We start from the raw sequence: 15,362 nt of genomic DNA on the forward strand, positions 1-15,362 counted from the left end.
TCCGGCCGACTTTTATTAAAATGAGCTTTATTTTCTTCCATGTAAGCGAAAACAAAAAATGTGTCAAATCCAGAACCGCCAAGAGAAATCTTCCCGTAAACGAGTCCAGTTTGAATATCGTCTGCTTGTGCGTGACTGGATTGTGCTAACGGAGCTAACAGCTAACGGAACTAGTGCAACACACACTGCTGAGTGCATTGCGGCCGCTCAGTCGCGAGTCTTCTCCTTGAAGACGCAGCGCGGGAACACAGTTTACCCTTTCTTGTGTGTGGTTTGGATGGTGTGTTTAGTTAACAGCTAAGGGAACTAATCACACACTGCTGAGTACATAGGGGTCGCTCAGGCGTGACTTTTTGCTCTCTTGGCTAATAGCTAAACGCTAACGATGCTACCGGTAAACACACTGCTGAGTACATTGGAGTCGCTCAGTCGCTACTCTTCGCTCTCTTGGCTAATAGCTCAATGCTAACGGAACTACCGGTACACACACTGCTGAGTACATCGGGGCCGCTAAGTTGTGACTTTTCGCTCTCTTGACTAATAGCTAAACGCTAACGGAGCTACCGGTACACACACACACGCCGCTGAGTGGAATACCTCGGGAGAATCAGTTTGCTCACTTGTATTGTTCAGAGGGCGTGTTGCGCTAACAGCTAACAGGAGCTACCAGGTAGCACGCTGCTGAGTCCCTCGCGGGCGCTCCTCCGCGGTCAGAGACTTTGTTGTTTCGCTGTGTTTTGGCTAACAGCTAACGGAAACAATACCCTCACTGCTGCGCCTCGGTGAGTTTAATTCCTGCTTCTCGACGTCCTCCAGCTTTGGGCGGTGGTTGCAGACGCACCTGCTAGAGAGCCGTGTTCACAGTTATTATCTGCTTTATTGTAAATGACAAAGACACAAAGATATTACCCAAGATATCATATGAGAAAAAGATAATTTAGTAATGATCCATAATGAGTCTCTCAAATAATGAAGGCTTCAATAGAGTGAATGCATGAAATAATAGACAGAGGTTTTACACATTACAAGTTCATAATTTCATAAACTTTTGATGGGACCTGCAGCGTTCAAAGCCTTAAGAGACTTTTTTTTCATTTCTTAAATAAGAGCCCGATTTCTTCTTTAAAAAAAAGACTGATATGAATTCATCTTTCATCAATAACACCACAAAAGCCATTATTGGGTATTATTGCTCTGAAAATATGCCTCTGAAGAAGTGTTGATGATATCATTTAAATGAATCTGATTACCAGCTCCAGCTGGAGAGTAAGATATGTGATACAGCTTACGGATCATTTCAATGTGGCTCATGCGTGAAATAACAGTTTCAAATCACAGATATTACAGAGCAATGTTTTCCTAACGACCGCCAGAAGAAAAACAAATTCAAGCATTGTTTAAAAAAATCTCTCACGAAGAACAAGAAAGTAGCACATTCTATTTTTATTTCCAACCTTTTTGGAAGACACGTAGCTTCTAAACTCACCAGAAGGGCGTTCACTGACCTTTTTCTAATATCGTAGAGCAAATTAATATTTAATATTTGAGAGATAAACGAAGAATTTTTAGCAAATTAGGTTATTTCGCATGTAAATCCATCGTGTTTATGTTGTTCTTCATACATTTCTGCGTATGTTGAGGAGGAGACTGACTCTGTAGACGTTGTGATGGATGCTGCAGGAATGGAAAAAAAGAGTTGATTCAGGGTTTATTTATAGGAATGTCATCCGTAAGGCAGCTGCCCACATATGCACTTACCATTACGGCATCCACAGAAACATGCAGCAGCAAAATGGCCTTTCAAGAGAAGTCCGATATGCAGCTGCTTCTCTGACATGACGCCGCTGGACGAGCCTCAAATTATGTCCACAAGTTACAGAGCAACGCAACGCAGACACACAAAGTACGGCCCGGAGGCTGTGGAGCAACAATGTTAAAACAATGTTAAAACAATGTTAAAACAATGTAACAAACATGTTAAACCAATGTAGCAACAATGTTGTTACAATGTAGCAAACATGTTACAAGAATGTAGCAACGATGTAGCATCAATGTTATAACAATGTTACAACAATGTTGTTACAATGTTGTTACAATGTAGCAACATTGTAGCAACAATGTAGCAACAATGTTTCATACAACTTGTATTACCAGTTTTATGAAATGTTATGTTTCAATATGAAAATGAGGCGTTATGTAATGGTGACTTTTGGTGAATTTGGTGATCTATTTCCTAAGTTTATGTGCTGAACATATGATCACTGATTTAAATATTGTTTTTATCATTATTGTTATTATTGTTAAGGGGTTTGTCAGCATTATATGTTTCATATTTCAAGTCATATTCATTTTATAAGTGTGTTTTTATTTCTTATTTGGTCTGACGGGTGATATTTTTGAGGACTTCATGCTTCACGTCTCGTATTCTAAGGTTATTGTTATTTTCTAAGTAAACTTCTTTGATAACATCGCTTGATACTTCTCTCACCAGCTTACACTTTACTTTTCCATCATCATCATCACCATCATCATCACCATCATCATCATCATCACATTTATCCGACATGCTGCTGTTCATCAAACATCATTATATATTTGTTCTTGCATGCGCGGAGCTCCAATGACGTAGCTGAGGGTGTGTGTGTGTGTGTGTGTGTGTGTGTGTGTGTGTGTGTGTGTGTGTGTGTGCCACCAGCCTTCATATTACTCTGACATGAGATGGAAACTCTCAGAAGAGCAAGAAGTCAAGCGGACACAACCAACAACAAAACAACAAAAACAACAACAACAACAACAACAAAACAAGCAGACAGAAAGAAACCATCTCGAGATAAAGAGAAAGCGAGAGAGAGAGGTAGAGAGAGGTAAACAGATAGGTAGAGGTAGAGAGAGAGAGAGGGGGAGATGAGGACTTTCCAGACCCAGAGCCAGGCGGCGCGGCGCGGAGCCTCCCGCGGCAGCGTGAGCCCCCTCAGCGCCACCGGCGCCGCCCTCACGGCGCTGCTGCTCCTCGCCGTGCCCCGCTGCAGCAGTGAGTCAGCCGCCGGAGGAACTCCTCGGGACTCTGTGTTCACGAGGCTGAGGGAGTTACGTCTGTTGTATTGTGTTGTTGCTTATTTTCATCTGTTAATCAATCTGTCTGTCTGTCTATATCTGTCTATCCATCAATCCATCAATCTATCTGTCTATCTGTCAGTCTGTCAGTCTGTCTGTCTGTCAGTCTGTCTATCTGTCTGTCTGTATTTCAGTTTTTAGAGTTGATATTGATGTAACAGTTGTTACATTTGTTACATGTGTTATTGTTGTGGCAGTTGTAATAGTTGTTATTGTTGTTATTGTTGTAACAGTCGTTACGTGTGTTACATTTGTAACAGTTGTTACATTTGTTATTGTTGTTATTGTTGGAACAGTTGTTAAAGTTGTTATTGTTGTAACAGTTGTTACAGTTGTTATTGTTGTTATTGTTGTAACAATCGTTACATTTGTTATTGTTGTAACAGTTGTTACATGTGTTATTGTTGTTATTGTTGTAACAATCGTTACATTTGTTATTGTTGTTATTATTGTAACAGTTGTTATTGTTGTTATTGTTGTAACAGTTGTTATTGTTGTAACAATCGTTACATTTGTTATTGTTGTAACAGTTGTTAAAGTTGTTATTCTTGTTATTGTTGTAATAATTGTTACATGTGTTATTGTTGTTATTGTTGTAACAGTTGTTACAGTTGTTATTGTTGTAACAATCGTTACATTTGTTATTGTTGTTATTGTTGTAACAGTTGTTATTGTTGTAACAATCGTTACATTTGTTATTGTTGTAACAGTTGTTATTGTTGTTATTGTTGTTATAACAATCATTACATTTGTTATTGTTGTTATTGTTGTAACAGTTGTTAAAGTTGTTATTGTTGTTATTGTTGTAACAGTTGTTAAAGTTGTTATTATTGTAATAGTTGTTACAGTTGTTATTGTTGTTACATTTGAGCAGGTGCCAGGATGTGAGTAGTCAGACCCCCCCCCCCCCTCCAGGAGGAGGAGGAGGATCCGTTGTTGTTGTTGTGTTAATGTCGTGTTGTTTTTTGTCGTTGTGTGGAACTCAAGGTGCTCCGGCAAAACTTCCTCGCGCCCCAACAGACCCTCAGCAGCTGCTCAGCCGGGTACGCCTCCCACCCCCACACACACACACACACACACACACACACCCACACACACACACACACACACACACACACACACACACACACACACACACACACACACACACACACCCACACCCATGATCCTTCCTCCTCTCAGTGTTAACCTTGTTGTCGTCCGCCATGCTCCACAGATAGACGCCGTGTGCTCCTCCTACTTCTTTGCAGACCTCAAGTTCTGGGTGAGCGGCGTGGGATTTCATTTGACCACGTTTTATATTTTTCACATGTATATTACAAATGTTCATAGCACATTATTGTAACGGCTGCTTTTCTCCCCGGTGTCAGGCCTCTGATGTTTTAGGGGCCCTCTGTGTCTCCATGCTGGTTCAGAAGTCAAAGGTACTTCATACTTCTAACTAACACAACATGTGTAAGATGTCAACTAAAAGTCTCCTTTTATGGAATTCTCAGGAGCTGAAAGGGCAGGAAAACAGTAAACGGGTGAGTCCGTCTTATCAGAAGGTTTCATCCCAATAGTCACCCGATGAAATCTGACTTTTGTGTGTCGTGTTTTTCCAGCACATCTGGCTGTAAATGAAAATACAGGAAGAAAAAACTGCAGCATTCAATATGTTGATATGACATGTATGTGTGTGTTTGTGTGTGTGTTGCACATGCCCCCCTCCCCCCATTCCCACCCCTTCCTCGCTTCAGCTCACATGTCAATAACGCTCGCTGCACTAGTTGTTCTTTCCCAGTAATTATAGTCTAAAATTAGTGCAGCAGCCAAAACTTATATTTCTTTCAGTCAAAGTGGACTATGGGGGGGGGGGGGGGAGGGGGGAGTAACATGGAGGGTTGTTGTTGAGTTTGTGCTGTTTGATGGCGTTTTGCAGGTGGAGGGGAGACGTCAGAGGGAAATAAGTATGAAAAGACACAATGAAGGTGTTTTTTGCTTCAAACCAATAAACCAATAATGCCAATGGAGCAATACTCTCCTTCATAATAAGATGTCACGTTCAGGCCTTTCAAAATAAAACTAGCTGTAAAGAAAACTCATCGTGAGCTGCCTTTCCCTCGCAGGAGGGCGTGCTGTGTAACGATGAGGCTTTAGAAGCGCTCACTTGTCACCTGATTGCGCAATAAGAGGTGTCTCCATGGCCCGTTCCAGGCGGACCTCCAGGGACCCGGAGGGATCCAGAGCAGAGGGTACTTCCTCTACCGGGTACGCCGACGAGAGGAACGCACATCACACACACGGTGAAGTGTGCTGATGAAATGATGAACATTAAATCCTTTTGCACTTACAGCCAAGAAATGGAAGACGGTCCCTAGAATATGAGTAGATCCAAGGTAATGCGGGTTTTGGTTTGCATGGACATGTTGTATTATAATAGAGCTGAGTTTGATTTATTTGGGAGCATATTAGCAAAAAGATAACTTGTATGTATGCTGAGTGTGAGACACGCGAGTATCCAATAGGATCTGATGTCACCATAAAACCTCCCCATCTGATCACTCACATCTGGATTATTATTCTAGTGTTATTACCTTTGTGCAATGGTTTGTTTAAATATGCAAATGAGGCATTATTTGATCAAATACATGCTAATTTTCACACATTTCCAGAAATATGGAGACCAGATAAAGCCAGGCAGAGTCAAATTAGATTAGATTAAATATCCCTTTATTAGTCCCTGAGTGGGGAAGTTGCAGGAATACAGCAGCAGGTGCTCAGTAATGAGCAGTAATAAAATAAAAAAATAAAAAAACAGTAAGAAAAATAAAATGGCATCAAATGTTTTTACAGAGAGAATTTATAATATCTCTTTGTGTGTTTGTTCTCCCCCTCATCGGTAGAGTCTCTACACCCCCCCCCCCCCCCAGACCCCGACACCGAAGACCCGAGACCCGAGCCGCTGCACCAGGATCCAGCGAGCCGCTGCTGTAGTGACGTCTGAATACACAAATAATAATAATACCTAAACACTTATTCCTCTGTCCAGGATTTATTGTGTCACGTGACATGCGTGTGCGTGTGTGTTTCATTTGCATTAAAACTGCTACAATGTGGCCGCGCGAGTGCACGTTTGATTCCGCCGTGTGTGTGAATACATTTACAGGACCGCAGGTATTTGACATTTTACACCTATAGATTTGCATTATTGCAAAATATAAACAATTAAAATATATTTTGTTTAAGTACAGATTTGAATGATCCTACTTTAAGATAACATTTTAATGTGTACTCAACGTGTCTTGTGTATTATTATAATACACATATGAATCAATGACACACTGAAAACAAGTCCATAAAAAAAGTATCAGTCATGTCTTTTTAATGTTTTTTATTTGAGAGATAATTATGATTAAAAATAACCATTCACACTTTTTCATTAAAAAAAAGAAGAAGATGAAAACAATTACACTTCCCCGTTTATTTAATCGTAACTTAACCTCACAGGAGGGGACATTAATTAAAACGGACCTGTGACATCATGATGGGATGTGGAGTCACAAAGTGAATGTTTTAGTTGTTTCTAATTTTTTAATGCACATGTATAATTTTCTTACAGCTTTTCTTCTTGTTAAATTAATATTTGCCGGATTAATATTGTTATGTTTCTATCCTGAATATGTGTAATGTCGGTATTCGCCAGCAGATGGCACTCTATTCATATCAATACAGAAACAAAAGGCTGTTTTATATATATATATAAATATATATATATATATAATAAACGGACTATATGCATTTCATGCATTATATAAAATGTTAGTTTTCTTTTTTGGTATATTTACATAATATATTACTGTGATGTTCTGTACAATAAAACTTAAATCTACACCACTTTCTTTTTAAATGTCTAACAAAAAAACAAGTCTCTGGATTCTCTGCACCCCTCTTCTAACAGATAGACAAAGGCCATCACATTTTCATTATGTGCCGATTTAATTGAATAAAACGGGGAAACAGCGCCACTCGCACGGCGACTCCATCGATGTGGTCAGAGGTGGTACTGCATGCTGTTGCTGCTCTGGCTGTTGCCACGGCAACGAGGTGATGGGGATGCTCAAACAGTCTAAGGGTCAATAAATCATCAGATAGAGTTTATATGTTTGTTTTCTCATTAAATAAAATAACTATTAACTAAAAACACAAACACATGTCATAGTTTAGTCTTGTAAATGGTGGGACAACCATAAAAAGGAGCAATGTAAACTTTAAATATATTCTAAAGAGTGTGTTAGTTTACATGTGTTATAGGTGTGTGTATGTATGGTAGTATATGTGTGTGTATGTATGTACAGGGTGTCTACAGGAATAAACCAGTGAAATTTAAGACTTTTTAAGACTTTTTAAGACCACGTCTAAATAAAATTTAAGACCTAATTTACGATGGAAATATACATTAATCTAAATTAATTAATTCAAAGTAAACACACTGATGTCTGTTCAAAATTAACAGTATGGTGTAATGCAAAAGGATAACACAAATGTCATTGCTGTTGTAAATTATATTTATTAATACATTTTCAGAACATTTAAGTCCCATGAACAAATGTCTCTAAAATTAAGTAAATATATTTAAAAAATACATGCAACATAGTTCCTTTTGAACAAAAAAAATCCATAAAATAACAAATAACATTTCCAGCTGCTTTTAAAATGCAAATTCATTTACATAATAGAATGTATGTGTGTGTGTGTGTGTTCTCATGTCTCCATGTGATGGATGTGTGTGTCACAGGTTCATACGTCTCCTCCTGAGCTTTTGTGAATATACTAGGAAAACAATCCTTTTCAAACTGTATTAATATAAAAACTTCCAGTTGACATTTGGTCCATTCTCCTGGAAAAAAGAAAGAAAAAAGGCAGACATTAGCCAAACAACAGTCACCACATCTCTTATGACACCACTTCAGATTAATGTCAAACTGGATCAATATGAATGAATACTATTTTTACAAATTAAGCAACGTGAGCCATCTCTTGAGCCTAGTGAACACGATGTAGACATATTGACAGGTAAACACCACTCTACTTACTACCATTATAAAACTATTTTTAATTAGTCTAATTAATGTGTAGTGCGCCTATGCATAGCTGTTATTAACTTGATACACGATTAAAGCTTAACTATATGAAACACATACTCATATACAAGAGGATAGTTAATACATATATTTATGTTAGACTTACTGTGAGATGCTGAAGTAGGTCCTGGTGTCATGGCCCATGAGCTCCACAGGATCCTGACGGGACGTGGTCATTTCACCAATAGCACATGAAGTCCAGCTGTCTGCTCGCGGTGGTCTGGTCCAGAGTCTCGTGGTGGTCTGGTCCAGAGTCTCGTGGTGGTCTGGTCCAGAGTCTCGCGGTGGTCTGGTCCAGAGTCTCGTGGAACAGAATGAAGAACGCACTGCAGCGTTGGACTTCGGTGATGAGCTCTTTGTTGCAAGGCGCTGGATTTCCTCCGGTGACCTCCAGCGTTGTAGTTGACGTCGTTGCGGGCGGCGGAGCAGCAGCTAGCCCCGCGGGCTGCTGGCAGCCTTCGCTAGTCTCTGTGCTTCTTGCTCTGCTCGTGAGATTCCACCGCTGGAAAGTCTCGCGACACATAACGCAGCTTCAGAAGCATTTCACCGACCGTGACCAGAAACACTCGTTCTTTTCAAGCCGTTGTTGAACTTGCATCCTGCCATGTTTTCTAAAGTAGCCGATGCTTCACGTTGTAGGGGATTGATAGGACCGAATACGCGGTGCTCACCCGTGTGCGCGCATCACGTCAGATTCGATGCCGGCGCGCGCATCGCTCTGTCGCGCGAGCCGAGAATTGTTTGCGGGGGGGGGGGGGGGATTTCACCCTGTTATAGGGGAAACACTGGAGTTGATAAGCGTGTCTTCTTGTCTGATCAATACGCAACTGTGAGGTGCGCAAATGGACCGAGCGGACAGCTGCTGATCACTCAACAGCCCGACCTGCACAGATAGACGGTGCGCGCGCGCAGCGCGCCAACATATTCTTTGGGAGCACCGAAGACCCATTTTGACCCAGGAAAACCCCTGGACATGACACGCAAAAAATTTAAGACCAATCCAATCTGAATTTAAGACAATTTAAGACTTTTTAAGGCCTTATTTTTAGGAAAAGCAATTTAAGACTTTTTAAGACTTTTTAAGGACCCGCGGACACCCTGTATGTATGTCAGTGTATGTGAGTATACGCATGTCTATATTCGTGTATGTGTGCGTGTGTATATGTTAGTATGTATTACAGCGGAACCGGTGACCCACATTCTCACCTCCCGTCCTCTCTGCCGCCCCCTGCTGGTCAGTCTGAGGTCCAACACGTCTCACAGTCCCTTTAAATCATGAAGTATAACCACGTTCACAGCTTTCATTTATTTCTCGAGCCCAAACCGTTCAAACCAAAAATAAAACTGATGAAAACATTCTGTAACTTTATTAACATGAAACTTTGTTATTCTCTTTTTTTCCATTTATAGGCATTTTCAAACCGACCGGTGTCAAACAGAAAGTATTTCACAGCCTGTCAAATATTGACGATGCAGCTTTAAGTCGGTACACCTTAAAAAATATATTTCCATCCCCCCCCTACAGTACCTGGGCATCAGAGAGGAAACGAGGATGAATAAATAGTAAATAAAGGCGAGACACAGGAGGTAATCTAGTGGTTCAGGGTCTCCTTTAAAAAAAAAGAGAGCGAGACAAAGAGAGAGAGAGAGAGAGACCACTCCAGGGTTTAAAGAAGAGGAAGAAATATTCCAACAACCTCAAATAAAAACTAAATTTAATAATCGCATCTCAAAAATGGGAAGAGAGACAGACAAACAGAGAGAGACAGACAGAAAGGGAGAGAGAGATAGAGACAGAGAGAGGCAGACAGAAAGGGAGAGAGAGAGAAAGACAAACAGAGAGACAGACGGACAGAGAGAGGGGGAGAGAGGGGTGTTTATGAGCTACTTCATAAATCGGGGAAAGCAGCACGACTTATTTTATATAAATCAATATTTATCTGCCTATTTAATACCTTGATGTCGTTATCTTCTTTATTTTACCTCAGAAAACAATATAAAAAAAACAAAATTTCAATTATTTTAAAATACAGTGGATTCTGTGTTCAGTCTTTCTGCCTAGCGACGGCAGCGGGGGGGAAATGAACTCGCGCTCTCCCGTAGAGTCGCCTCTTATTATGGGATGTTTAATGCGTCCCCCAGAGGGAAGAGGAATAAACAAAAACACATTCAAAAGAAAACAAGAAGGCAGCAGCTGTTTCTAAATGGCCTCATTGTCTCGCCGTCGGTCGCCTGTCACTCAAATCCTGGCCACGCCTCCTCGCCGAGCGCTGCTCCGTCTTCATGATAACGGGAGGAGAAGAAAAACCTCCACCAGAAAACCCTCAGTCATACATACTGTAGGGGGGAGGGGTCAAAACGACTTACGTCTTCACGGCAACGCCACCAAAATCGTACACGTATGTACAAAGAACGCCGGAAAGTCTGTTCGTCCAATTAGAATCCGGCGTCCGACTTGATGAAGAGGGCGGAGAAGGCGAAGGCCAGGAACACAATGCCTCCGATGATCGTGACTGAGGAGGCGGAGCAAAGAAAAAAAAAGACGTCAACGAGGAGCTTTTGGGAACACATTTTAAACAAAGTAGAGATGGATTCAAATCTCTTTTAAAATGTTCTTTCAATGAATATAATAATTTTAAAAAGGGCAAATAGTACAATTCTAAATGTCAGAATTTTAGAAGCATTTAAAAAAAAGATAATTATCAGTTAAATATTGGCTTTAATTAAATAATATATATATATATTTAGTTAATGATCATCAAGTTGATTGATCTTTGTATTTGATACCATGAAGAAGCCAAACTAGTAACTAATAGTCAAATAAAAGTAGCAACGTTCAAAGTATTTCCCATCAAATGTAAATACTCAAGTACTTTTGAGGTACTTTAGGTCTACTGTACTGGAGTAAAGAACTGGAGTAAAGTACTGGAGTAAAGTACTGGAGTAAAGAACTGGAGTAAAGAAACTGAAGTAAAGTACTGGAGTAAAGAACTGAAGTAAAGAACTGGAGTAAAGAACTGGAGTAAAGAACTGAAGTAAAGTACTGGAGTAAAGAAACTGAAGTAAAGTACTGGAGTAAAGAACTGAAGTAAAGTACTTGAGTAAAGAACTGAAGTAAAGAAACTGAAGTAAAGTACTGGAGTAAAGTACTGGAGTAAAGAACTGAAGTAAAGAACTGGAGTAAAGAACTGAAGTAAAGAAACTGAAGTAAAGTACTGGAGTAAAGAACTGAAGTAAAGAACTAGAGTAAAGTACTGGAGTAAAGAACTGAAGTAAAGTACTGGAGTAAAGAACTGAAGTAAAGAACTGGAGTAAAGAACTGAAGTAAAGAACTGGAGTAAAGAACTGAAGTAAAGAACTAGAGTAAAGTACTGGAGTAAAGAACTGGAGTAAAGTACTGGAGTAAAGAACTGGAGTAAAGAACTGGAGTAAAGAACTGAAGTAAAGTACTGGAGTAAAGAACTGGAGTAAAGAACTGGAGTAAAGAACTGAAGTAAAGTACTGAAGTAAAGTACTGAAGTAAAGTACTGGAGTAAAGAACTGAAGTAAAGTACTGGAGTAAAGAACTGAAGTAAAGAACTGAAGTAAAGAACTGGAGTAAAGAACTGAAGTAAAGTACTGACGTAAAGTACTGGAGTAAAGAACTGAAGTAAAGTACTGGAGTAAAGTACTGAAGTAAAGAACTGGAGTAAAGAACTGACGTAAAGTACTGGAGTAAAGAACTGGAGTAAAGAACTGAAGTAAAGTACTGGAGTAAAGAACTGAAGTAAAGAACTGGAGTAAAGAACTGAAGTAAAGTACTGGAGTAAAGAACTGGAGTAAATGTACTTGTATATGTTCCCACGCTCCTAAAGCAAAGCCCTACATCCTTCAGACTCAGCGACAGTGTGGAGCGGGTCCACCTAACCGGACCTCACCGGTTCTGACGGAGATCTTCTGGGCGATCATCCTCCCCCCGACCACGGCCAGCCCGGTGCACAGGCAGTGGCCGAGCGTTCCCCCCATGGCGACGCCCAGCGGGTCCTGGGAATCAGACGCGTGTTTAATCAACAATGTTAAACACTGTAAATAGCATTTAAAATAGGTTATTATGAATCATCTTATAATCCTGTAAAACTAAATAAACAACCAGGATCTCATTGTTTAAACCTCTGGAGAACGTAGAGCTGCTCTAAGAGTTCCCTTCTGGTAAACACTCAGTCTATACATGTCTGGGGCTTTTATTGTGAAAGGTAAGGAAAAAAAGGGCAGTTCACCAAATTAAAATGGACAAACGAAGGCTTTAATCTACTTTATGATCAAATATCGTATAAACCTGTAAAACTAAATACATATTTTCTTCAATAAAATAGTTCAAATAGTTTCTACAGAGCATCTTATTGATTAAACCCTTGATTATGTAGAGCTGCTCAGATATTTTATCGAGTTTCCTTTCAGAGTTCCCTCCTGGTAAACAGTCAGTCGATACATGTCTGGGGCTTTTATTGTGAAAGGTAATCTAAATATAAAGCGGAACGCACCTCGCGGGCGGCCAGGATGATGGTGGTGAGCTGCGAGCGGTCGCCCCACTCGGCGAGGAAGGTGAGGGTGAGCGCCTGGATGAAGATGGGCGAGATGAAGCCATGCCACTTCCAACGAGGCGCGGCGGCGCCGGAGCCGGCCTCCACGTCCGGACCGCCGTTCACCAGCTTGGAGCGCTGGAACTGCACCGAGACGACGGGTCATAAAGACTCAGACTTTAACCGTCTAGACGCACGTTTAAATACGCCTCTCACTCCGAGTCACGGTCACTTTGGCCCCCAGCTTTACACTCAGCATGGACATATTTAAATGTTTGTTTCACTGATTTATTGACATTTTAAAGAGTTTTAATCATGTTTTTAAATGTAGGATTATTTTTTGAATATTACTGAGATTCACCAGGTTTGGATTAGAGTCAACATGTAAATATTTGTATCTCAACTTTAACTGATTCCTGCATGTTTTAATGACATCTTAATGAGATTTAATCATGTTTTTAAATGTAAGATTATCTTGAGGACACAGTTGTTTTTTTAAAGTAAAAGAGTAAAAGCTTAAAATGAGACGTTCGGGGTCTGAATCTTGGACTGTAAATATTTGTTTCTCAACTAAATGCATGTTTAATTGACATTTTAAAGAGTTTAAAGCATTTTTTAGAAGTAGGATTATCTTGAATAATGTTTTTTTGGCCATGATAACAATGACATGAAGCTTGCATATCGTCCCATTCCTAGTTTACTAAATGCTTCAAATGTCGAGGTCCATGAAAATGTGGGTTTCCCGGGATGATGAGGAGCATTTATGGCCCCGATCAGAGGGTCGGCGTTAAAAACTGTAACCGTAAACTAAATATATTTAAAGTTGTGAAGGAAAACAAGTCGTTTTAAAGTTGAAATCCTGAAGCTTTGTTTTCACTCTTTTACAGAACAAACAACAAATCGATTACCGTAAAAATATTCTATATAAAAAAAGTGGGAGTCACCTCCTCGTCCTTCTTCTTGATCTCGGCCTGCACCTCCTCCAGCTCCTCCTGCCCCTCGTCGGGACTCATCCTCAGCCCCTCCCTCAGCATGCGCACGCCGAAGATAGCGAACAGAGCGGTGGACACGTAGTAGGTGTAGATCCTCGGGATGATGGTGGTGGCGTAGCCAAACAGCACTGGAGGGAAGACAAGTTCTTCATCATCACTCAGGAGGAGACGGAGGAGTATCACCCCCCCCCCCGAGGTGCAGTTAGAAGGCCACTGACCAGAAAGACACGTCATGAGGCCCAGAGCCAGCATGGCGCCCGTCAGCACGGTGAGGCGGTTGTACCGCATGGCCATGATGGCCGCGATGAAAAACGTCTTGTCGCCCAACTCAGAGACGATGATGACGGAGATGGAGGCCACGAAGGCGTGGATGAAGCCCAGGTCTCCTTTGCCGGAGGGGACATCTTCAGAAACCACCGGGCCGATCGGGTGGGGACTCGAGGATTTCTGTCGGAAGAAAAGCAACGCGGTGACGGTCAGACATGTTTGTTTATACGACCTTAGCTTAAAGGTCGAACCGACTTCCTGTTAGGATCCGACCTGCTGACACCGGTTGTGTTTTAGGACAAGTTTTTACCATATTTATTCATTTATAAATATATCTCTGATGTGCAGCCACTTGATGTTAAATGTGCACTTTATATAGATATTATTTATTTTTGCTACAGCAGCCATAATGCATACAGGTAAACAATAAAATATATTTTTAAAATGCACAAAATAAAAGATATTTAGTAGAATAAGAAAATGCACTATATATATATATATATATATGAAGTAAACATAGAAGAAAAAAATATGTACAATATATTAAAAATAGAATATTATTATATGAAGTGACAAAGCAAACAAAACAGTGCACAGATGTCAAAGAAAATAAAGTAAAATGTCAGACATGTTAAGAGAATAAACACAATTATTTTTAGTTTAAAAAAAAATCTCAACCAGAAGAGTTAAATCCAAAGGATTTCCAACTTTGTAAGAATACAATATCAAATGCTAACATAACTTATAACGCATCTGATGTCAAACTTTCCTTATTATCCTTTTACTGGCAGAAAGCGAAAGAGGAAACTTTACCCGGAACACAATGAGTCTGTTAGCATGTGTGCTACATGTGCAGACTGCGCACGCGCCAAACATAAAACTACCCGTTTCCTCCATTTCGACAGTTTAAAAATAAACCGTTTAATTGATACGTGTCGACGTGAACGCGGTCACCTCCGGTTGGGGCTGCTCCGGCGCCGGTTTGTGCTCCTCCGGTACGGCACCGACCGACAACAATAACAACGAGGCGGCGGCGGCGAGCAGAAAGAAGCGTCGCGTCACACTTCTGTCAGCCCGTCGGTCTCCTCCGGCGAGCCCGAGACGCATCATGGCTTCCGAAGGTACCGACCAGAGAGGAGGGGGCTCCGTGTCTTCTCCCCGAATCACTCGATATCATCGGCGACGAAAATGGCCAACTTCATATTAGCCACCTAGCCTCGGGGTTTTTTCTCTTTAAGGAACTCTCCGGTGAGACACGTCACGATCACACCGACCAAAGCGCTGAGGAGACCGGGGGGAGGGGGCGG

At 40.8% G+C, this 15,362-nt stretch overlaps 2 protein-coding genes and 1 long non-coding RNA gene across 8 annotated transcripts; 1 reads left to right on the forward strand and 2 right to left on the reverse strand.

Annotated features, from left to right (window-relative positions):
* The first annotated feature begins 2,785 nt into the window (after positions 1-2,785).
* nmu (neuromedin U) lies at positions 2,786-6,212 on the forward strand. 6 transcript variants are annotated; one of them, XM_056414757.1, is made up of 8 exons: positions 2,786-3,031; positions 4,102-4,157; positions 4,331-4,378; positions 4,485-4,538; positions 4,611-4,640; positions 5,311-5,364; positions 5,450-5,492; positions 6,000-6,212. In XM_056414757.1, exons 1-7 carry the CDS (start codon positions 2,905-2,907, stop codon positions 5,483-5,485), a joined length of 405 nt encoding a protein of 134 aa, XP_056270732.1. In that variant the 5' UTR covers positions 2,786-2,904; the 3' UTR covers positions 5,486-5,492; positions 6,000-6,212. The 6 variants fall into 6 exon arrangements, with proteins under 6 accessions (XP_056270732.1, XP_056270736.1, XP_056270734.1 ...); XM_056414761.1 differs by lacking the exons at positions 5,311-5,364; positions 5,450-5,492; positions 6,000-6,212 and adding exons at positions 5,036-5,063; positions 5,223-5,286; XM_056414759.1 differs by lacking the exons at positions 5,311-5,364; positions 5,450-5,492; positions 6,000-6,212 and adding exons at positions 5,036-5,084; positions 5,223-5,283.
* Positions 6,213-7,643: 1,431 nt separating this feature from the next.
* LOC130193930 (uncharacterized) lies at positions 7,644-9,374 on the reverse strand. The gene is made up of 2 exons (XR_008831730.1): positions 8,344-9,374; positions 7,644-7,993 (listed from the first exon to the last, which is right to left on the reverse strand). It is a non-coding gene; the product is annotated as an uncharacterized LOC130193930 (long non-coding RNA).
* Positions 9,375-9,589: 215 nt separating this feature from the next.
* Positions 9,590-15,324, reverse strand: tmem165 (transmembrane protein 165). Its single transcript, XM_056414555.1, has 6 exons — positions 15,010-15,324; positions 14,007-14,235; positions 13,741-13,916; positions 12,758-12,940; positions 12,155-12,260; positions 9,590-10,750 (listed from the first exon to the last, which is right to left on the reverse strand). The coding sequence occupies exons 1-6, from the start codon at positions 15,163-15,165 to the stop codon at positions 10,674-10,676; spliced, it is 927 nt and encodes a 308-aa protein (XP_056270530.1). The 5' UTR covers positions 15,166-15,324; the 3' UTR covers positions 9,590-10,673.
* Between the last annotated feature and the right edge of the window lie 38 nt (positions 15,325-15,362).

The sequence above is a fragment of the Pseudoliparis swirei genome, chromosome 5 (genome assembly GCF_029220125.1).
Source record: "Pseudoliparis swirei isolate HS2019 ecotype Mariana Trench chromosome 5, NWPU_hadal_v1, whole genome shotgun sequence".
NCBI lineage: Eukaryota > Metazoa > Chordata > Actinopteri > Perciformes > Liparidae > Pseudoliparis > Pseudoliparis swirei.